Source organism: Numenius arquata, chromosome 1 (genome assembly GCF_964106895.1).
Source record: "Numenius arquata chromosome 1, bNumArq3.hap1.1, whole genome shotgun sequence".
Taxonomy (NCBI): domain Eukaryota; kingdom Metazoa; phylum Chordata; class Aves; order Charadriiformes; family Scolopacidae; genus Numenius; species Numenius arquata.
This window is the reverse complement of record NC_133576.1, coordinates 78,981,739-79,005,619: the sequence shown is the minus strand read 5'-3', so window position 1 is coordinate 79,005,619 and position 23,881 is coordinate 78,981,739. Positions and strand designations below refer to the sequence as shown.

The following is a 23,881-nucleotide window of genomic DNA, read 5'->3' as shown; positions in this document are numbered from 1 at the left end:
TTCGTCTGATTTTTTTTTTTTTTCACAGTTTAGTACATAACTAGAATGTAGCCAACTGATGAAGCATAGATTTGATTTAATAGAAATCAGGATCAGTAAGCTCATCTTTTCCCTTCCTCCCCCTCCCCCAAAATAAAATCTTAATGACTTACAAGAGAACCTTGTATGGATGGATTCACAGAAAGGAAGGGTTGTTGAAAAGAATTACATATGTACTGTAGTTAGTCACCATGGTAACCTTCCACAGAACCATGGGTTGGGATTTTTTTGTTTTGTTTCTCTCTTGGACCAACATCCCAACGTCATTTTCAGGTTCAGGAAACAGAGAGAGAGATCATTTCAATGACAGATTTTTTTTTCTTTTTTTTTTTTTTTCTTGCAGGTGCTCACCAGAGGTCTGAGAACCCCAAAATGCTGTTGTTACATTTTCTTTCCAAATCAGAAAGCAAAGTGTTACCATAGTAACATGACTATGTTAGAAATGTCTATTTGCATAGCACATATAAAAGTAGAGTTTTTTTATTTCCTCCCCAGGTTGGGGAGCTTTAGGGGAATAGCCATGCTAAAGAGAAAACTTTAACCTGAACCCCCCCCTTTACGAACCTCAACGAAATCTACAGAACACATCAGCCCATAAGGCAAGGGAAAACACAACACAGAAAATAAATGCCGGCACACCTTGTCATTGTTAAATGTGTGATGCAGTAACACTGATTTCATGATATTTTGGGCCTTATATTTCCTAGTTTTCTCTTATGAGAATGCTTTGGATATATTTTCCTTAATATGCTCCCATTCTTATTTTTGGATGGCTGATGTTTTTCCCAGAAGCAGTTTCTTTTTTAAAAAAATGTGTGTGTGTATATGCATATATATGCATATATAAACATATATATGTGTGTATATACATACATACACACATATATATATGTAAAATGGTGACAAGTTAAGACTATTTAATTGCCGCAAATGAATTTCACATCTTCTGGTATAGATTCTGTGCAATCTCAAAATATATTTTAGTAAAAAAGCAAACCAAAACAAAAAAAGTAAGAAAGAACGAATGAAAGAAAAACTCTCACTTTATATCCCTTGTGTTCTATACACCTATTATAAATAAGACATATCTTCCTTCTCCATCTCAGTGTCATAATTTATTTTATGCTTACGAACTGCAAGAGGTTTGCCATATGTGCTTTAACTTTGCAACAGAGCACCAATGAACTGCCGTGTCAGTCACAGTACCGACACTCACTGTGCAGGGACAGCACTACAATAAACCAAAGTGTCAAAAGGCTCAGTCAGAAAGAAATTCGGTTTTACTTTTAGAGATGAGAAAGGTCTTTTTCACAACTTTACCAGTGATAGAATTACAGCTCATTTGACCCATTGGCTTATAATCATCTTGGTCAGATTTGGCTCTCTGCTATTTTCTTAAATGCTTTCCCTGTGTTTAGTATAATGTGACAGTATAGCAGCTGAGTCTGCTTAAAAGTCATCCAAAGCAGACTACATTTTCTCTACAGCTTCAAAGCTGTATATTTTATTGCCAGTACCACAACAGCCCTGCCCTAATATATCTTCAGCAGCCTGCTATTGTCTTGTCCTTTACAAGCTTGTTCACTTACTAACAATACCCCTTTGTTCTACTGTATTGAAGGTACTATTTTTTTTTCTGCACACTGGTATTTGATAACCATGAATTCCTTCAAACGCAGCCCTAATCCACTGCGCATGTTATTGTGTTTCCTACTTGCCTCTTAAAACTTAGCATACCAAAGTGCTGTGCTACCTAAATGTGGTTGTTTTTTTTTTTTTTTCTTTTTTCTTCCCAGCTTCTATTTTTGAGGCAGCAGTATTCAATTGCAACTGCAGTCAGCCCTTCCCTCCACCACCCAGTCCTGCTCCTGACTTTGTTGACAGCCTAACTTTTTGGCTGGAAGGCTCCTTACTATCAAACACAATTTCTATAAATGCATTACCCATTCAAGTGAGGCTGCTGTAGCAGATGGATGGATCGTGGATCTCCAAACATTAATGTTCCATTAGTGATTCAAGAGGTGGAGTGAAAGAAAATTTTATGTGAAGGATGGCAGAGCCTCGGATAACAGAAACAAATGGAACAGTGACGGACTAAAAGCAAAGAGAACTTTAACAAGTCTGTCTTAGACACCAAGGTCTGTGTGACAAATCCAGTACGCACTGAGAGAGACACGCAAAAGTCAGAAGATTGCATTTCAAGCTTGATATATCCTAGAGCACCTTCCCAGGATGCCTAGAGCTATTAACATCCATGGATCACTCCATCTTCCCTTGGATTTTGTACTTGCCTGAACGCCCACAGCACATGGCTTTGAGGATGATGAATGTAACAAGAGTACAGCAATCAGAATGGGCATCTTCTACATAAAAGTCTTCCAGCTTTTAGTGAATACTTTATTCACCGAGATAGGAATTCTACAGACTAGGTAAGCTGTCCAGCTCGCGTCGGCTCCTGGAGAAAGAGCTGTCACCTTCTCCCCACCTGTGCTTGAGTCAATGCTAGTGCACAAGGCATCATCACAAACCCCAACAGAAAGCATTTGACCAGTGAGTTTCCTCTCCGACTCAACTGTACCACAGAGTTGGTTGTGTGTTTCTCAGACCTTGTAATAAATGTTTGCTGGACTCTGAGGAGGCATCTCTTGAACTATGTACACCGGATGTCCATAGTCGCCGCTGACCTTTTCATAGTGGGGACAAAAGACACTGTCTGCAGTCCTTAGAGGAATGATAATGTCACTGGGCTCAGAACCATTGTTGTTGCCACTGCGTTTTGGGGTGGCTAATGTACTAAGTGAGAGAGTTGTCGTGTGTTGTGGGGAATGCTTCCTGTGTCTTCTCCGGTACTTCAACAAAAGAACCACCAAAGTGATGATGATGACGATGAAAATGATGCACCCTGATGCAATCCCTGCAAATAAGGCCACCTCTGAACCCAGTATACTGGAATGCCCAGCCTTACTGCCATCTGTGCTAGATCCTGGAAAGAATGGAAATACAACAGACAAAAGTTATTGCCATCCTGCAACCCGTTTGCGCTGCTTAGAAATGTGTAGAGTAAGCAAGACTGGAAGAATTAACTGACAGCTAAACTTTGACAAACCAATTACCCTGTTAGATAGCTAAATGCGAACAGCCGAAGTCAGCAATCAATATTAAACAAGACTTTGTGTCTGTTGGTCTCACTTTTGTGCTGCTCCCAAACCACCCTGTTTCATACATCATCATCTATCAGCAGCAAGGACTGGCACTGACAAGGCAGCCTTTGATGCCGACCGCATCTTTTAACAGATGTCGGCCAGCCCTAGGCAGCAGAGAGGGGTGGGATAGGACAGTGAGGGAGAAAATAACACAGGGAAACGACGGTTCTCAGGACAACTGGTACTGTTCAGTGTCACACTGTTCTTCTGCTATTTTATCTTTTGCATATTGATTTAAGTTAAACAGTCCTTAGTGCCTCTTTACGTGGACTCCTCTTGCTTGCACGTGAGGCAAAGGAGAGGCAGTGCAAGAGATAGGCAAAATGGCTATGGCATATATCTGTTTGTATTAACTTACATTTACTTAAAAGAAAACGACACCATGTAAATGGTGGTCAGGAAAAGCTCACGTGCTGAACAGCCTGTTGAATATTTGGTGCCACCACTGAGTCATATGATTTGTCACAAAAATTAAATGAGCGCTCACTTGACACTTTCTCACTTGAGAATTTGAACGGACTTCCGTCTCTTGATGCTCACTTACAGGTGGAAGCGTGCTGCAGATGCTATGTCCACATAACTCTGAACTTTCCCTGCTGGAACCTCTATAGGAAATGGCTGAAGTCTGCCCAGCGACTGCCATATCAAAGATTCATTAGCCCAATAACTAACAACAAACCTAGCAAGGAAAACTTACAGCTATTTTCGGGAACCCCAGAATCAACTGTCAGCAAGTTTTGCTTTGTAACATTCCCAGTTCAACAAATATTCTTCTAGAGACCTTGGGTCTTAATAGTTGTTTTTTTTTCTTGTTCAACTAATGTCTGAAATGCGTCCTGAAGATATTTGTTTGGAACTATCTGCTTGTCTTGTTTAGATAATTATTAAAAAAAATACTAAATTTAGTGAAAGACCAGCCATTCATGTATAGACTTTATATGGTCAGTCAGAAGATCAGGACATTAATTATAGATGTCTTGAAATAAACTTTATAAATGGCTGTCGAGAACCACTTGATAATGTATTATACGGGAAGAGAAAGACAGAAAGACTCGTTCATCTGCCAGAGTACTAAATGTAAGGCAGAATTTACCATCGTAAAGCCGCTAAGCGAATGTTCTATCCAAAAACTTTCCTGTAAATGAGTGATATTCTCACAAGATGTAATTAACTTCTACTGCAAAGTGGAAGAGGGGAGATAGCAGCGGTTGCCAAAACTTGCAGCTCCCAGACACTATCCACCAGAGCATCAGAAATGGCTTTTGCTTCATCTCAGTACAAAAACATTTGTTTTTCTAGCACTTTAATGGTAAAATAAAATGTGTTTAGGGACAAAGGAGGAGGCTCTGCCAGAGCCCCGTCCCAGACATGAGCCCTGCTGCACCTACCTGAGTGGTCCTTCACAAAGGGGCTGGTAGTGGAACTCTTTCCATTGGTGCCAGCTTCCTGCTCAGGGCGCCTGGTGGGATCCGTGTGACGGGGCAGGCCTGCTGAGTTAGGATCTGGGGGAGAAAAAGATGACTCATGCAGCTTCAGTGCTTGATGGTACAGAGCCTTGTAACTCGGTTCTAGGTACCTCGTGAGACAGGAATGGCTTTGAACAGAAGAACCTTTATGCAAAGGTCTGGGAGATATAAGTACGTAATTTTCCTTTTAAAGCAAAATGGTTATTAGTTATTTCAGAGGTTTAAATTGTGAGGCCATCTGCAGAAACTATAGGGACTCCTGTAATTGGCAAGAAAAGCTTTGCAGATGACATTTCAGTTTAACTGAGGAAGTTGATTGACTACTAAACCAACTTCTACTCAGAAGAATAATTCTTTCTTCCTGCACAATAGGTTATCTATATGTGAAAAGAGACAATGAACAAAAACCTCTCTGTAATCAGAATTCATAACAAGCAAACTATAGAAATATTAGCTTCCCTCCTTTCATGTTTTTTAAATAATTTTGAACAGCAGAGTTGTGGCTTTTGTTTTTAAAATAAAAATAAAAATGACTGAAACACACTACTCCCAGGTGACCTTTCCTTCTAGGGATGTCTCCAATGAAGAGATCTTATTACGCTAACCCTCCTCCTGTAGAAATCTGTCAGTAGCCAAGGAAGAGAAAATAGGCTTTGCTTTCAGACTATAAGGGAGGAATGATCACGCTAGACCCAGTTGGCTCTCTGCTCTGCACTGCTAAAAGAAGCCTGAAAACTAAAAGGACACCAAGACTGATCAAAGTGATTTCATGAAACAGCAGATGGTCTTTACCTTGTCCAACTTTCATGAGGATCTTCATGGTTTTTGTCTGGCACACCCCTCCCTCCTGGTTATCCAGGCCCTCCAAAGACCCATTTGATGTTGCTGATTAAAAAATAAAAGAAAATTAAAATAAATAAAAATAAATAAAAATCAGGAAATCAACAGGCAAAGTGATGTGAACATGAGTGTCTGAAAGCAGAAATCTTTCAGTCTACCAGGACATGTTCTTGTTGCTCGGGCTGACCTATGGAAAGTTGTGAAATGTTGAAAGCCAAAGGAATGAATACATTGGTAAGCCATACAATACATACAAATGGAGGAATGTGTTATCAAGGTTTCAAATTTACACAGTAACCTTTTTTTTCTATGTACAATTGACTGACTGACTTGGACGAAAACACAGCACCTTGCTAAAAGGTGATGGAGTCATCTGAAGAGCAAGCCCTGGCAGGCTGAGAGGAGCAAAGCACTGAAAATTCACCTTTTTTTTTTTTTTCTCCCCAACAATATCTTTATAATCACCACATTACACCTGCTTCCTCTATTACAAATCTCCTGCTGGAAGAAGTGAACACATACAAAAGACCCAGGTGAAAGCTGAGATTCTGCACTGATTGGAAAACCATTTAATATTTTAAAGTACAATCTCACTTTTCTCAGCATTGAGGAGCCTCGGCGGGGGCGGGTGGCGGGAGGGGAATACGCTCTATTCTCACGGAAACCTTTTAGCTCATACAAACAAACGGGTGCTTTCCCCTGCGTTTATATTGTTCTTGCTTATCTAGGCGCTGGCTGGAACCAGGCGCCCCCACTGCCAGCTGACGCTGCAATGCGACTTGAAGGCAAAGCATAACTCCCTTGGAGAATCCAAAACGTTGAGTCACAGTCTAGGGGTGCCGCCCGAGACAGCTGTTGGTTGCAAACCCCCAGCCAACAGCTGCTGGAGAACTACTTGACAACTTCTCAGCCCCAGGCATCACGGCCACTCCACTCCACGCCAGGCACTGGCCACCTTGGTGTGTGAGCTTGTCTGCCCTGGCCACGGTGGCAAAGCAGGCACGTCCACCAATGGTGGGCTCCAGCTTTCCCATTTGGAAAACCCACCAGGGGTTTTCCCGCCCCGGTTGTTCTTGGGGTGCAAATTTCACCATCATTTCTTGGGGCTGTTTATCCAAGGCCTGAAAGGCGCGTACGAGTGGGTGCGTGCACACATGCTGGCACCGGGCCACCAGCTGGAGAAAACAAGTAGAAAATGGGAGATGATGGAGCTCGTCGCTTGCCGTGACTGTGGTGAACTGCTTAAGCAGCACTTTCCTGCCTCTGCCCCTCTGCTTTCAGCTCAGGATCTAATTCAATCAGGGCTTCACACTGTTCAGATCTTTAATTCTCACTCCTTCTCTTTCGCCTTCCTTGGGGATTTTCTTTCAAATGCAGCCCATGTATATTTCCTTTTTCTTTCACAATGTCTTCCTAGCCCCATGGCAGTGTTTTTCTTTCTCTAATCTTCTCTCTAGCTGTAAAGATATAAACCCCATACCGCTGAACCCTGCTTCCTAGCCTTTGATCTACTTCTTGTTTTTGTTCCACTTCTGCTTCTTTTGTGACTCACTCGAATTACAGCCACCATACAAACTTCCCAAATTGTGCTTTCTTTTCCTAAAATTCCCTCCTCCTCATAGGTGGTCCCTCCCAGTTCCTCCTCTTGTTCCCTCCCCCTGTAAAAACATGACAATGGCTGTCCGTGAAACTACATCTTTTTTTTTTTCCAAATTGCAAAAAAGACTTTTTAAAATATAAAAGATCACAATGAGTAATTTAAGATAAAAGCCGATCTGAAATGTGCCACTGCATTGCCAAGCTCAGAAAATAATGGAGACATATAGTTTTGTTTTCTTTTGTTTTTTTCCAGAGGGAAAAAAAATCAATACTAAGAACCAGTTCTGGACATAAATCAAATGTGTCTTTGCTGAAAGTGTTTTTTATGACCTATTTGCCAATGTACCAGCACAAGGACAAGGGAAAAAAACAGTAAATAGAAATACCAAAGCTGAGCATCAACTGAAAGTACAACTAATAAACACCGACTTTGTCTTGCAGTTTTTGTTATTCTTAGTTTGTTTTTTAATTGAGGCAATGGGGGTGCACATCTCCTTAAACACCTTATACTTGATTTTAATTGAATAGAGGGCTGCTGCTTGTGAACATCAATGCTTTTTTATTCTTTAAAGGCCTATCCATTTAACCCATAGAGCAGGAGATCTCAATAAGATGCAGAAGAAGCAGTTTGACCTCAGTACAGAATAAGAAAGTAAGATGGCAAAAAAAGAATGCAAAATTACTTCAAATACAGTCTCCAAACGGGAAGGCCCAGATGTACAATGAGTCTGGTTGTGTGCCTACGCGAGCACAATCTGCCTCGCTTGCTTGCTAAAAGAATGCTTTCATAGCTTTGATGTCAGATGAATGAATTTGCAGAAGTATTCACTTTTTCCACAGTTCTTCAAGGGGTTTTCAAAAAGCCTACGTTATAGCTCAGAGTACAGACTGCTACGGCCCGGAGAACGGGGAATTTTCAAAGAGGAACATTTCAGTGACAAAGGAAAGTTTCCATCTCAGCTTCTCCCTGTAATTAAACCGACAATTACCCAAGGCCACTGGAGGAAATTATTTTTCAAAATTCATTAAGACTATCGAAACATAACCTCACATATCCCTAGTGTACCAGGAAGAAAGTGGGTAGTTTTAAACACATCATTTCAAGCTTTGAAAAGCTGCACGGAGAAAAAGTAGTAATCTGGGACAACAGAAAAAACAGTTTCATACTGCTAATGCCCCTTGACAGTTTCGTGTGCAGAAGTCAAACAAGGGAGCGAGTACAAAATATTCCTCAAACACCTGCCTCTGCCTTTCTATGTTGATCTCCAAATGAAAATTATACCTGCTGTCGTGTAAGCTCCTCCACCGTGCTCACACTTCTGCAGGAAAGTGACCCTGTACCTGGAGCTCTGCTCACTCAGAATGGATATGTCCAAAAGAACACTGTCTGTGATAGGAGTTTTGGGTATAAACACAGAAACATAAAGCAAGCTTCTTGTGCTAAAACAGAAATGCTACTCTCTGGTGTTTATATGACCAAATTTTAGACCTTCCATCCAGTTTATTTTTGTATACATACACATAAAGAAGAATGTGTTTGGGGTTTTTTTGTATTGAAGTCTAAATATGGATATATATTTTAGAGGCAATTACTCACACATGAACTGCGATACATGGTCCTGTACTAAGATGACTAGATACTACTTAAATATTAACATTAATAAACATAATTAATGTAAATTAATTATTAACATCATTATATATCATATATATCATATATTGATTACTAACATAATTAATATAAAGTTTCTCATGAGTATTAAAAGTTCTCAGGGTCTCACACTTTGCTTTATATTAATACAGCAAGACATAGAAAAATACAAATAAGTACAAAGTTGCTAAACGGGCAGCAAAATATTTTTAAAGCTTTTTGATGGATAGGTACCTCTGATTTTCTGAGACCTGTCCTGTTCCACTGGTGTCAATTGCAAAACTAATAATTACAGTCAACAGCACACTAAATTATTCATTTCATCCATATTTCATATCTACAAATAAACACATATAATTACCCTAAAATCTATTATTTTTTTTAAGAATTTCTGACAAAATCATAATAATTTAAAGGCAATATTTGCAGCAGTCAGTTAAAAATTATGTTCAAGCTTCATATAAACCCTGAATGTCTGCATTACTTGAATACAACAGCAGCTGCCGTTTTTTAAGGAATATAAGTTTGGCTTTGCAACTTTCAGAAAAATTGACCTCTTAGAAAATTATGGTTAAGAGTGCCGATATATACTCACTTTGAAAAAGCCAGCATACATTTTCAGTTTCATAAAGCACTGCCTAACACATCATCTCACTTACACAAGAGGAAATGTAATTATTCAGACCAAAGAATTTCATTCCAGCTCTGCCTTCCTTTCTTTGAAATATAAAAATTATTTAAAAAAAAAAAAACAACCAACCAAAAAAAAACCCAACCTGGAACCCAATGTAAATCAATGTATGATGTTTTACATTTATTTACTTTTAAAACTTCACAAGTGCTGTTTATTGTACGAAATGCTTTAGTCATAAATGCAGAGGCAGGGAATCAGTGAGCGAAACAGAGTCAGCTGACAAGAATAGTTCCTGGCTATGATTCTTATACAGTCCCCATGGAGAGGAAGTAATATTGCATTTTAATATGTCTTCATTTGATTGTTATTACTCTGCCTCCCAGGAGGCCAAGTCACTGCATGGATCTTGGCTGTTTTCAGCCTATCAGGTTGGTAACATTGCTCTAATCAGATGGAGAATTAAGCTGCTGGATTTGTGCCTGTATATAGCTTTTCATTCACAAAGAGATTAGAAATGAAGGCACAGTCACAAAAATTCAACTTCCTTCACTCCTAAAAACACACATTACAAAATGAAAAAATGCCATCACAATTACTTAAAACAGCAGACAAAAATCTCAGCCTCTTAATTCTGCCATAATTATTACCCATACTTTTATGTTTTAGGATTATGAAAAACATTACCTGCTTGCAAATTAAATGTCATATCCTTTGAACCAACACAACTTTATAGCACATTTATTTCTAGAGCTTGAATATGAAATGGACTACATAGCTGAAGAGAGAAATTATAATCGTTGTACTTAATTTTCCTGTGAAAACTAAATGGACCTTAAACCACAGACTATAGGAATGAATGAGTGATGTCAACTGATGGGCAAAATTGGTTTTGTGACCCCTTAGTGTGGTGGATAATACAAGCCATTTGGCAATGTATCAAAGACACATCATTGACGAGGTCATTGAGAATTAATTGCTGCTGGTTTGGATCTGTTAATAGAAAAACAAGAATTACAGGCTTCTTTGGGGTAGATCAGTACTGTCCATTAGTAGTGATGTTCACCATTTTTTTCTTAAATACTGCTTGAATTTAGCATCAGAACACAGGTTTCTCAAAATCAGCGGTAAATAAAATCAAATAGCCATACCCATCTCCACTTTTCCCCAGCTGTGCTTAGAAACAGAATGGAAAAGCCTAAACAGCAGCAAAAATCAACTAAAGCTTTAGATCCAACAGTAGTATGAAGCTATTCTTAAAACAAAGCTGCACTTGATCTCATGTGCACTCACAGGATTACTAAGCGCATGTAAAGATTTTGAGGGTTTTTTATTTTATTAAGTAATAGAACACTGTTTTGGCCAAGCATCGTGTGTTTGTGCTCTGACTGCTTTCATCTGCTTTTGGTCCTTTTAATGACTCTTTCAGTAAAGCACTGAATAAATAATTCTTCTTTCCCATAAATTATCTACATTTACGGGACAAGTTTAAGAACACCAGAAATCACACACTGCGAAACCACAAATCACAGATCACAACACCGAGGTTGTTTCTAGACCAGCCAGGGATGAAGTACAAGCCAGCTGAGGTAATAGAAAACGTGTTTTAATTAAATGAATTTTTTTTTTTCCCCCCTCTTAGTAGCAATGCCAGATCTGCACGGAGATCTGAAAGAACCAAAAAAAAATTGTTCAGGCCACTCACCAAAGAACAGGTAGCTTGGCAAACACTACATTGGGTGAGGTGCAGAGTTTATAGAGAAGATAAATATACTAATTTCAACTACTAGCAACTAACAGTTTGCCCTTGCTTGTAGTGACAAAAAATGACACTGACACTGAAATCTTCACTTTTTTAAAAAATGCAATTGTCTTCCAAAATTTAACTATAGTGGTCCCAAGCCTGGACTGCAAGTGTTAAAACTTAAATGCATTATGAATAGTCGCACAAAGTACAGCCATCATGTTGTCTGTGTTTCTGTCTACAGACTGGAGGCCTCCTCTGTTTAAGTCTTTGGGCTTGAACAATGAAATCACATCCCAACTCTTCTACTGATCTTACAGAGACAAAGAAAGGATCGTTAATAAAAAGATAAAAACCTGCTGAATTTACTCAATTAATACAATGTAGGACACTGAGACACTCATGAAAAATGTATTGAAATTGTTTACCAATAATTTCCTATTTTTCTAACATGTCTGTTTTTTTATTCGTCTTACTTGCAAAGTCAAGGTGGCAGCAGAATTTTGAGGAGTTACTCAACCTAAAGACCATCCAGAAACTCTCATCCTCTCAATCTTGTTCTTCAAAGTAAGACAGATTTTTTTCTTAAACTAAGGCTTATGGAGTGTTTATAAATACTCTTGAAGCCAGCCTTTTTTCCCTCTATCTATACATGAGGCAAAACTTCTATGTGAAGGAAAGGAACAGAATTCTCCCTTCGTCTTTTCCATTTCTCATCCTTGTTTTTTAAATTAAGTCCTATGTTGTATGTCTCAGGATTTATATCTAAGCAGGATCGACAAATTATATTCTGCACAGCACGTAAGCAGCAATGCCCTCCCTAGGCAAGCTAAAAGCAGAACAAAATGAAGTAAAATAAAAAACAGGCCTCTTCTTGCCTGGAAGAAGGCGAAGGCTCTGCAGTGAAACTTTGTGATTCACTTTTCTAACCACTGCTCTAAGATGTATCTTTTCCAAATGTGAACGGCGTGACTTGTGGTACTTAGAAGGGACTCCTGATATAAGAGCCTTTATATAAACTCCCCATAAAATTCTCCACTTGTTTTCATATGTCAAGAAAGGGACAGATTTTGTTACTTTTTCAATTTTTTTTAGGAGGGGGTGGTGTTTGCAATGTGGAGGGTACAATCAAGACAGAGCCTATCAGTTCTGTACTGTAATATTTCTTGGTATATAACTGTTTAATTCCAGGTACAACTCTGGAAATCCATGGAGTCTCCTTCCCGCATCTCATGTCATCTGACTCAGAAGTGCTGCCCAAGTATTAAACACAGAATAGGGAGAGACTTCTTGTAAAGTTTCCCTACTTTCCTACATTCAGAATGACACTCTTAATTCCAGAGGGACATGGCATGTCATAACAAGAATACAGGTGGATAAAACCCCAACTCCTTACGTCAACAGTCTCTCCATAAAGGCAAAAAGAGACAGCGAGTAAGACGGAGTTTGGAAAGTATCAAAGAAGCTGTGAGCTCCAACTGGTTTGTGCTGTCTATCATTTTAAAAACAGCACCACTTTATCTCTGGGTTAAGGAATACCACAGCTGAAGTCTACTAAACAGTAAAATATTTGCTGAATTATTATCCATTACAGAAGGTCACAACATCCAACCACCCACAAAAAAATCCTACTTGCTTCACTGCTGGCAAATGTCCCTTTTCCCAAATTCTCTTGGAATGATTTAGAGATCATAAAAAAAAAAATAAAAAAATAAAAGCTAAGAGCATCTCAATACTGTATCACTGTGAATGACAATTTAAGTTTTTCTTTACAGTTAAGCATTTCTAAAAGTATTTCAGTTCTATATTTCACATACTTTGAGAAATGTTGTCAGATAATGATCTACTGCACACATGGTTGCTTCTAGTTTACATAAACAAATTATATATTTGTGAGCACTGAAGTAACTGTGGCAGATGTAAACCCACTAATTATGATGTATTCAGTGTATATCAGAAAGTATGCATCTAAAACAGATTACTAGCTAGTTAACTTCACCAACCACAAACAAGTATTTTATGTAGGTTCATCCTTTCTCCCAGCACACTACTGGCAAAAGCCTCTCGTGGATGGGGAGAAATATCTCCCCACAACCAGAGCAAGCTTTGCTTAACAGTTCAGCTGAACAGAACTAATAGAATTAGTTAGCATTGAAGTTATACTGATTGTTGCTAATGACAAGCGGGCTCGCTGGAAACAAAAGAAGGAGGTTTAACATTAAATGAAGACCTATTTTCTGTTCCATACAATCTCAACACCACTCTTCAAGGATGTTCATCTGCCTTGAAAATCTCTCTGGTTTCTGTCTGCAGCACTTGGATAAGAAAGGGTTATAGTGAAAGTTCATATTAAATAAATAACAAACCTCTTGCTCATTCTACTGTCACTAATTGCATGCAATGATATTAATGACCCAGTAATTGCTATACGAGTAGCACTGAAGTGGAAAACATCATTTGGAGGCAGAGTTCATCTCTAGGTGGTAGGACTTCACCACTGACTGAGTTAATGCCTAGTGACAGTTTAGAATATAACACTATAGATGAGAAAATGTGCCAGTCTCATGGTTATAACAGTTTAGATGGACATGACGTTATTTGCTTTGACCACATAGAGTCCAGAAGTAACCCCAATAAAGTGCCACAGTCAGAGTTTGCCCTGTAGATGAACCTCATTCCTTTCAGGGGAGATGCTCTGTACTATAACAATCTAGAGCAATTTTCCACATGTTTGCTTCAATAAAAGAATACCTTCATCTCCTGCTTTTACATCAAGCTCAACAAAAGTGTGCTTTATTGCAAAACACAAAAAGCTATTTACATCATCTAACTATCCTTCAGCAACACAGAGTTTGGCACCTTAGTACTGAGATCAATTATGATACTATTGGATGACGGTGCAGTTGGCAAAGATGATCAGAAGTTAAGCGCTGTTTTGATTGCAGTATGCTTATGTTTGTGTTTGGAACTTTAAAACACCCATGGAGTAAAACTTAATGAGGGAACATTGTGAGATAAAGCAATCTGAATTTCCAAGGTGCTACGGGACCTCTAGTTCAAATGCTTGCCATAAGAAATTAAGGGGTTTAGATTCTTTAGAAATTATCACATAGGCATATCTCGGTCCATTTTAAGAAACTCTGTTGGGACTGGTATGTTAATCCTCCAGTGTCTTTGAAAAGTCAGGACTAGACAAGAGAACCAATACTTTAAATAATGATGTTTTTACAGTTTTTAATACTTCACTAGTGTTTTAATAGTAAAACATTATTAAGTTCAGTTTTTTCCTTTTTTTTTTTTGCAACACAAATTATTTAATTAATGTCTTGGTTCTGCCACTAAATCTGCTGTGGCAGCCTCTGGACAGCAGGTGGAATCGAGTTTCAGCACAGGCTGGGGCCAAACACCTGGAAAACAGCTTTGCATAAATGGCCCAGTGGGTCCTGGTTGACCATGAGCCAACACAGCAACAAGCTCTTGCAGCAAAGGTGGCCACCAGCCTCCTGGGCTGCATTTGGCAGAGCATTGCCAGCATGCAGAAGGAGGTGATCCTTCCTCTCTGCTCAGCACTGGTGAGGCCACAGCTGGAGTGCTGGGTGCAGTCGTGGGCTCCCCAGTACAAGATAGACATGGACCTACAGGCACAAATCCAGTAAATGTTCACAGAGGTGATGAAGGAACTAGAGCATCTGTATAACAGTAGTGGCTGAGGACCCGAGAAAAGAAAGTACAGGGGGATCTTGTCCACGTGTATAAATGCCTGGGGGAGGTGGGATAAAGAAGAAAGAGACGGCTGGACTCTTCTCGGTGGTGCCCAGTGATGGGACAACAAGCAATAGGCACAAACTGAAATATAGGGAATGCTGTTTAAACCTCAGAAAACCTTTTTGAAAGTGAGGGTGACTGAACACTGGAACAGGTTGTCCAGGCAGGCTGTGGAGTCTCCATTCTTGGAGATATTCAAAACCCAGCTGGACATGGTCCTGAGTAACTTGCTGCAGCTGAGCCTGCGTGAGCAGGGGACTAGATCATCTCCAGAGATGCCGTCCAAACTGAGCCATTCTGTGTTCTGCGATCAACTGCACCGTTGTGGTCTAATGCATTTACGTGCTAACGTGAAATACTTGAAAAAAAAATCCCTCTCAGTTTCCCTGGCAGGATTTGGATTCAGACTTCTGTTTCTCTCACAGCAGCTCAGTGAGCACATAAGGGCAAGTCTGCTGCTGTGGTTTAGTTATTTTTGCTGTCTTCATCTACTGAACAGAAAACAGATAAATCATGTTAACAAAGATCTGAACATGCTTTTTAAAACCAGCCTTATCAGCTTAATAGGGACCATTCTCCAAGAACTGCTAAGACTACCTTAAGCCTAATCCTGCTTTTACTCACAGAAATATTTGCATGATTTCCTTGGAACTGAAAAAAAGCAACTGGAAGACTGCCCATTAGGGCTTAGTTTTACAGTCTGATTTATCAGAAATAAATCCCGAAATATTCTTCCTCCAAAGTTTCCAGGATTGACTAAAGTCAGGAAAGAAAGTCCAAACTGACATTTAACCCTGCTTTTCAACCATTTCAACCTTGTGTTTTAGCTAATGCAGTTCTCAGACAAAAGTACATTTCCCTCCACTCCAGCTATGTAAAGACTTTAATGAGGCCAACAATTTCAAGTATTTAAAATAAATTTCATTAAAGCCTTCATAAATGTTTATGCAGTTCCTGGTCTTTTATTTTAGGACTTAAAATACTGTAATATAAAACCAGATATAATACAAGCAACTGCATAAAGTAAAGACTGGTCATCCCATTTGATGAGATAAATGCTCATCACCAAACTTAGGTAGAAAATAAAAATTAAATGTGTTTCAGTATGCTAGGGTGCTTATAAGTTCATGTTTAGACAGATACTTTCCTCATAGCGTGGCATGTGTCCCCAGTACACATCCCATTGATTTAAACAGTTACTCAGACCCTGCATATAAAGCATAAAATGCACACTCAACCCAACCCTCTTTTGCATGTAGTCCTTTTCAGGATGTTTACGTACATCTAAGAGCATACACAACCTGTAGAAGATCAAGGTTTAAGCTGTTTTTTGCAAAGCTCTTTAAGTGTCCCTTATTGTTTATATTTATTCTAGAAATATAAAGACTTTTAAGTGAGATTATTGTATCTTTCTTTGTGAATATGCTGTCTTTCCAGTATTTATAAATTTTTTATGAGGAACCAAAAAAATGAGCAAAATAAATACTCACGGAAAATATTAAACAGCTTCCTATGAAATTTTAAAACCTGTTTAATTCATGAGTATTTCCTGAATAATTCTTTCTTCCAGTCTGAATAATTATTTTTCATTTTCATCTGATTTCATATCTATTTTGAATACTTGGGGGGTGTGGGGGAGGATAAATGTATTTTTTCACAAGATGCCATCAATTAACAAACTGAGCATTCCTATCTTTCGTTTCCTTCCCTTAGGAATAGAGAAATGATAACAGATTTCCTGCCGAACTATCTCTGTCTACTTTAAAGGAGATAAACGGTCGGTATTGCCTAGGTAATGGCACCGAATATGAACAAAGTCCATCAATCTAAAATAGCCTTATTCTCTTACAAGACCTGTGTGGTCTGGGACAAAACCCCAAAGGACCATGACTCCATTAATCCTGTAGGTCTTAGACTCAGTTAGAAATCTGAAGCTGCACAGACAGCGATTTTTTTCTCCAATAATATTATTTGTATGAGCTGTATTTATATTTAATTCAGCAAGAGCTAAGTGGTATTGCTGATATATCCCTTAAAAGACTCTCAGCAAAGTCAAAGACTGACCTCTGGATATCATTTTACACTAAGAAGAAATCATTTATCTAATTTTCTGAGGAAGAAGGAGGAGAAAGGAAAGGAAAAAATGTGATCTTTGTACAACTGGAATCATGGTGGCTAGTATCACAGAGGCTTTCATTAACACCGCCACCACCAAAAAAATAAATAACAATACATTCCTGGACCACAGAGTCTTCAACAAAAAGCACTGAAAATGTCTTTGTTGCAAAATGAATGGAAATTAAATTCTGATACATTTTTTGTCCCCGTTTTGGCTCATTCAGAATTAACCCCTAAACAAAGGAAAACCTACTGTTTCCTTCAGGTAGCTCTCGCTGGGTGTTTGGGAGGTTGTAGGGGGCTGCAGACTGAAACCTGCTTCAGGGAAGTGTCAGAATGCCCAGCCGGCCAGATTAGCCAGCACTTAAACTGTTTGGTAAGAATACCAAAATAACTTTTTAATGTAAATCTATTTGTCCGTGCAAAGAGATTTATTCTTCCCAGCTGGGCCATATTTCAGGGCACAATCTATATTGTCCTTTAATGTGTTCTTCCTCAGACAGTTATTGCCCTTTAATTGTAACAGAATGACAAAGTGAAAACATAAAAAGCCATGTGATTTTTTTTCAAACCCAGCTAATGCTAAAGTTTCAGAATGACTGTTTCAGTTTTAAAAGCCACAGTACTATTAAAGCAGTTATCCGAAATGCAGTGCTACTAGCCAGTGTAAACCTTTAAATCAGTCAGGGATCAAATATATATATATGTATGTTTTTTAATTTAAGCCAGAGGCCAATTATGTAAGTGGGTCACTCGAAAAAAGTTGAAAAAAAAAACATTTAAGGAAAGCTGTATATTCCATTTTGCCAATGTCAAAGCCAAGGAGCAAGCTCGGCCAGCTTGGTTGCAGGCAGAGCAAGCATTTTAGAGGAAACTTTTCTAGGACCATTCTGTAGCCCCTTCCCAAGCCTCAAGCCACTCTTTTACAAATTTCGAACAGGTGAAGACTTCATTGCAGGTGACTTATTTTTTAATGCTGATGATGGTAGCCCATAATCTTCATTTTGTTTATGCAAAAGAAGAGACGTGCTTGCTTTGCCAAACTATGTTGGGAGCGTGATTGTGGCTCAAAGGCAAGCGGCACCGCTCCCTTCCCTCTGGAGTAGCTGCCTTCAGGCTTCCCAAGGGCCCTCCCTCAGTGCAAACCCAGGGTACCACAGTGCTCTCCGTGCCCTCTGACTAAAAGCCAAGTTTGTTGGGAAGGGTTCAGGATAACTCCTGTTCACCAAAAGTAAACAACTTTGGCATATTAGATCTGCTTGTACTACTATAACACATCTCCCTCCAATACAAGAAACACTGCATCCAAGAGGTACTGAAGCAGTTACACCACAACCCAAGAACCTGCAGATCAATTCCCTAGTTTTGAGAAGACACTCATTGCTTGTTCTGAGCAATCCACAGCAGCAGAAAATTATACTTCATTCCCTAACCATGCAAAGACATAAAAAGACTTTTTAATGCAAACATCAGAGTTGCAAATCTGCACACTCTTCTTCTGCTTAACTTTGCCCTTCGCACAGATATTTATGTTGTTAGGCATGATGTATCTTCCTTCATGCATCTGATTAAAGATTTCCTTAGAGACTTACGATATGTTAGCTAAATGGTCGCATATTTTAGGATAATCTAACACTAATACTTCTGAGATCTCAAGTACATTTGACCTTCTCCAGTTCTGCTGAAAAGAAATCAGGTAGCTGTAGGAAAATGAATCTATTATTTTCCCAGGAACCAAAAATTGATGATAGCAAAGAAGAGAAAAGCAAGGACACTCTGTTACATCATTTATTCACTTTCCAATACCATTCAGTATCACCTTTCCAAGTACTGCTGTTCACAGAATTAACTCTTTGGATCCCAATATTCATATTGAAGGATATCTTGCCAAGAAATAGATTGGATTATTTTTGGATTAAAGTACCATTAAATATGAAAAGAGGTATCAGAAACTCATCTACAATTTTATTTTTTTAAAAAATTGTGAACTGTGGAATGAGAAATGTTTAATTTTTTATATGCTTTGACCTAGGAAAGTAGTGAGTAGAAAAGATCTCCTTCTGCTATACCTATCATGACTGCATCTGGATGATATAAAAATTATGGCTTGAAGAATTCCTGTACAATCACATTTCCCTAAAGGTACAGAGGGTTCAGGAAGCTGCTTCATCCTGTGTTATAACTCCTCATCCCAAAATGACTAACACCCTAATGTTACTATTTAATATAGCTCCACAAACCACATCCTATTACCTTAGAGAAACAAACTGTGTTTTCAAATAATGGCAAGACGATAAAGGTACATGACGATGCACACAACATTTAAAGGGCTGACAGCAGCCTGCCAGCATAAACAGCGTGAGATCAGACTGTAGACGCAGCCATAGAGACCACTGCAAAGATGCTGGGCTCAGAAAACTCTCGTCTCAGGGGAAATACAAGATCCTAAAATACTTAAAAATCAAAAGACAAAGGAAGGAAGGAAGGAAGGAAGGAAGGAAGGAAGGAAGGAAGGAAGGAAGGAAGGAAGGAAGGAAGGAAGGAAGGAAGGAAGGAAGGAAGGAAGGAAGGAAGGAAGGAAGGAAGGAAGGAGAGAAAGAAAGAGCAATATCGGAGTCAGTGGGAGACCCAGTGCATTTCCCTTTCATGCCCGAGCACACCAGTCAAATTACAGGTCAGGGAACAGGGATGTACGCAAACTATTTACAGCTTGATGAGTGTACATGATTAAGACACATTATATTACTTATAAAACCGACAGTAAACATTTACCAGAACTTGTATGTGACAAGGCTGTGCCAGGTCATGAGCTCTTGAGCACAAACTGTTAAAATCCTATCTAGCTCCAGTATCTCTGTAAAATGGTGTCCTAGCTGAGCCCTGGCCTAGTTTTCTACCCCTCTTAGTGTTTCTGAGACCGACATCACTGAGTTCATTGTTTTCTCCCTGAATGATAGAAAAGCAGGGGTTTAGCTTCAGGACGACTGGGTTTTCAGGGTTGTTTGGTTTTTTTGTCCAACCTATTAAAATGTATGGGTACCCCTGCTGCAGCTCGGTTAGTATGCTAGCAATATAGTGATAAATTAGCCATTTTTTTATGCCAGAATGAGCAGGGAAAGTAATATCCTAAGGCACTCCAGTATTACTGCAAGGCCAGTGTGACTTTTGAGGCATTAGGCTGAAGGCAGAGCAAATTCTTTCAACCAAACTATACTGCAATCTTTCAGGAAATGCAACGTCTATTATGTCTTATTGCTATAATGAAATAATTATACAAAACTAATGAAAATGAGACATATTTAATAATTCTCTGGGTAAATCCATGACACAGATATGACAGAACTGACAGGGTATCAGAAAACTCCATTTGTGTCCATAATTTTCAGGTAATAATTGTAACAGTGCCATTTGTTTCTACAGCTAGTCTGCTGTGGATGTTTTTAAAAGCAGTACTAAATACCGAACACATTTCCTCATTAAAGCCCACTATTTGAGCATGGTCATTTTTATGCTACACATTTTCACAGGAGTTACAGACAACTATCTCTCAACATCTAATCTCACAGCTTTTACCCTAGGAAATCTCACTGGATTTCAGTGGGAAGTTTGTCAAAGTTAAGTGTTGTGTAAGTGGGGTCAAGTTTTTATATACCTTCTGACTAAACAGAGAAAGCACCTATATTAAGTGATCTTTTTGTCAAAGCTTAAAAATCAAAAAATGGTGGTTTATATTTCCCACAACTACTCTTTAGTAATTTCTACATTTAATTGTTAGTACAGTGAATTCTTTCATAGTTTCTGTGACATACAACCTGATTTATGCACAATGTGTACCATTATGGATATAACTGGGAAGTGAGCATTAATTCCTATTAAATGCATTTCCATTTCCATTTTAAAAGTACTTGCTCATAGCACATGTAGAATTACCAATATTTTTAACTAAGAAATTAAGAAATATTTAGAGTGGCAGACATTAGATGAAATAGTTATCAGCCCTCCAATTTTCAAGCAGGTGGCAGAAATAAGACACACCAGTACCTAACTTCATTGTAACTGCAGAAAAGCTAATTCACAGAATTTGTCCATCTCCAACTAACTGGTGATCCTTGCTCAAGACGTCAAAAGTCCCCATGGGGCTAAATGAGATCCACAGGACGTAGTATTACAACGACAAAACCTAAGCTAATGTAAATTGTTGTTGTACTGTTGAGGTCTCAGTTTATGCTAACTCCTGATTCACATCATTAACTTTGCACATCATAAGTAATTTGAATCACTAAACACAGCGGTTACCTCCAGACTTCCTTTCAGCCATAAATCCCTTATCAGACTAAAAGTCATACAAAGTTTATATTGTTGGACACAGGTCTGTGTCACGCCCATTCTTTTTACAAGTTCAGGACCATGAAAAAGGAGGAAACTCACGATCATGCTAGTCTAGATTTTGCCCAAGAACCCTCCTAGCTAGTGTGTGGACACAGCAGGTATGTATTGCAGCTGTGCATGCTCATCTAGAGTACACTAGTACCCCTTGTGGGGAAATTACACTGTCCCAAGTTGGCACCAAAGTGGCCGAAAGGTGGCCAAAAGGTCTCTGCAAGAATTGCTGGACCACTTGGAGCAATAACCACACATCTCATATAGGATGCCTCAGCTCAGAATGGCTGGGCCACCTTACTGTTACTCCTGGCATAAGGGTACCTGTGGGCAAGGCCAATAGCACGGCACATCATCAGAGCTGTGAGCAGGAAACACATCATGGTTTAGCTGCACACAACCTTCAATGTGAACACCAGACATGATATTGTGCACAGAAGGAAAAGCTCTCTACAGACATAGAAGAACAATCTAATTTGGTTTAGACAAGCCAAGTTAAAAAGAGACAGAGGCCCCAGAGAAGTCAAGAGTAATGTTAAAAATATGCTGGCAAGAAAATATTTTCAGAGAAAAAAATACAAATCCATTCACATTTTTCTTCGTTTGCTTATAGTGTACAAAACATACAAAAGAATGAACAATTATATTTAAGAGAATGAACAATTGATATTTTGAACTTACATATGACGTAATAATCTTTGTTCTTCTGAAATTCCAGGCCCCAGAGATTAGGGCTGAACTCTTGAAACTTGATGGTAAACTTAACATCTTGATCTGGCTTGGCACAGTTGAGTAGAGGTGTATTGTCCTTTTTAATAGCACAGCTATCTGCTTGGTCTTTATCAACCATGTAGACCTTATAATATTCATACTGGCCAACAGTTTTAGAGTCCACCTTTGGGCATATAATATCCAATTTGTCTCCTATCTGTGGATATAGTACCAATCCTTGTCCAGGAAGGAATCTAAAACAGAAAAAAAAAAAAAAAAAAAAAAAAGGAGAGAGAAAAAAAGGGAAAATGTGAGACACTTGATAAAATCTCATCCAGAAAAGTAGCAATTGCAGTGGACAGAAAGGAACAAACACACAGTTTCCAAAACCAAAATGACAGGCTGAACAAACCAGACCTTAATAGTTTGGGCCTGACTCAATTTAGTATCAACAAGATGTTTATTTAGATCCTGGAAATTACAGATGGATTGAGTATTCCCCAGTTTTGGGAACTCCAGTAGGTTTTACGTCTTTGGCAGGCACTGTTGTTTCTTTCACATTTGGCCACTTAAAACAGCTAGTACGAAGTCTGATGGGCTACAATCCTGGTTTTTCTGCTTTGGTAACATTTCTACTATTCTTGTATATATTTTGCTAATTTTGGACATGGGAGAATGACAAGAAAAATCTTTCAACCCCCCCTGAGCAACCATGTGGGAAAGGAAACATCTTAGACTTTAGGAACATCAGTCACTCACCAGGATCATGCTTACAGACCTCAGGTGGACAGAGATCTACCTGATCCAAGGACCACACATGCTTCTAATAAAACACCTTTTCAAGACAGCGTGACTGCTACACTACAATGATTTCTTCCCTTCATAAATTCCACCATGACTGTCATTATTTTAGCTCTGTTTTCCTTTGTTGTGCTACAAGTGATACGCGGATGTGCTTTTGACTTAGCATAGATGAAGACTTCTTACACAAACTGGCAGTGAGCCAGTGTTTGGGGTTAGACTCGATATTGTATCTTCCCTACTCGTATTAATTAATAGGTAAACTTCACCATTTCTTCATGGAAGAAAAATATAAATAGTGACTTATAGTATTGATTCATCCACAAAATGAGGAGCCTTTTTCTCACAAGGACAAAAGCCACAGTAGGTCTGTTTCTTTTTTTTTCTCCGTAAGATGTATTTCTCCCAATTAAGGCCAAGAAGTGCATGGTTTAGAACAACAGCCAATGACACAATGTCCTCGAATGCACAGACCCAAAAGCCTGACTTTCTTTCCTCTTTCTCCTGCCTGCCAGCCTTTTCCAAAGATCTTCCTTAATGGAGAGTCGGCCTGAAAAAATGACTGAAACAATTGCCACCTAATGAACACCCTTCTCCAAGTGCTAGCATTTAAAAAGCACATGTAGTAAATCCAGCTTATTCACAGGCAGCTTTCCTGGAAACTTCAAATTAGAGTATTAGGGCCCAAGCAGAACAAAGTTGTAGGCATTGGTGATGTCCAACCTCTGTCTTGGCTGAAGGAGCCTACCAGCATGCGGTAGTATTGGGGGAGAACTTACTAAATTAGAGAAAAGGATGATGTGACACCCTAAATTTCGAATTCATCATTTACAACTGCTTGCTCCAACACAATGCAAGTTTATGATCTGTGTTAATTGAACTGGATTATTTTCACTCACAAAGCCTGTGTAAGAATTATATTTGTTGTGGAGC

The 23,881-nt window shown here is 38.9% G+C and overlaps 1 protein-coding gene across 3 annotated transcripts in view; it reads right to left on the bottom strand.

Moving 5' to 3' along the window:
• Positions 1-1,830: 1,830 nt before the first annotated feature.
• EFNB2 (ephrin B2) overlaps positions 1,831-23,881 on the bottom strand; it is a 41,913-nt gene continuing 19,862 nt past the window's right edge. The window contains exons 2-5 of one of the 3 annotated variants that reach the window (XM_074148067.1): positions 22,118-22,401; positions 5,501-5,593; positions 4,631-4,744; positions 1,831-3,022 (exon numbers count right to left, since the gene is read on the bottom strand). In XM_074148067.1, the coding sequence (XP_074004168.1) occupies positions 2,640-3,022; positions 4,631-4,744; positions 5,501-5,593; positions 22,118-22,401 (874 nt within the window). In that variant the 3' untranslated portion in view covers positions 1,831-2,639. The remainder of the gene's footprint in view (positions 3,023-4,630; positions 4,745-5,500; positions 5,594-22,117; positions 22,402-23,881) is intronic. The other 2 variants (XM_074148082.1, XM_074148075.1) reach the window with 2 other exon arrangements.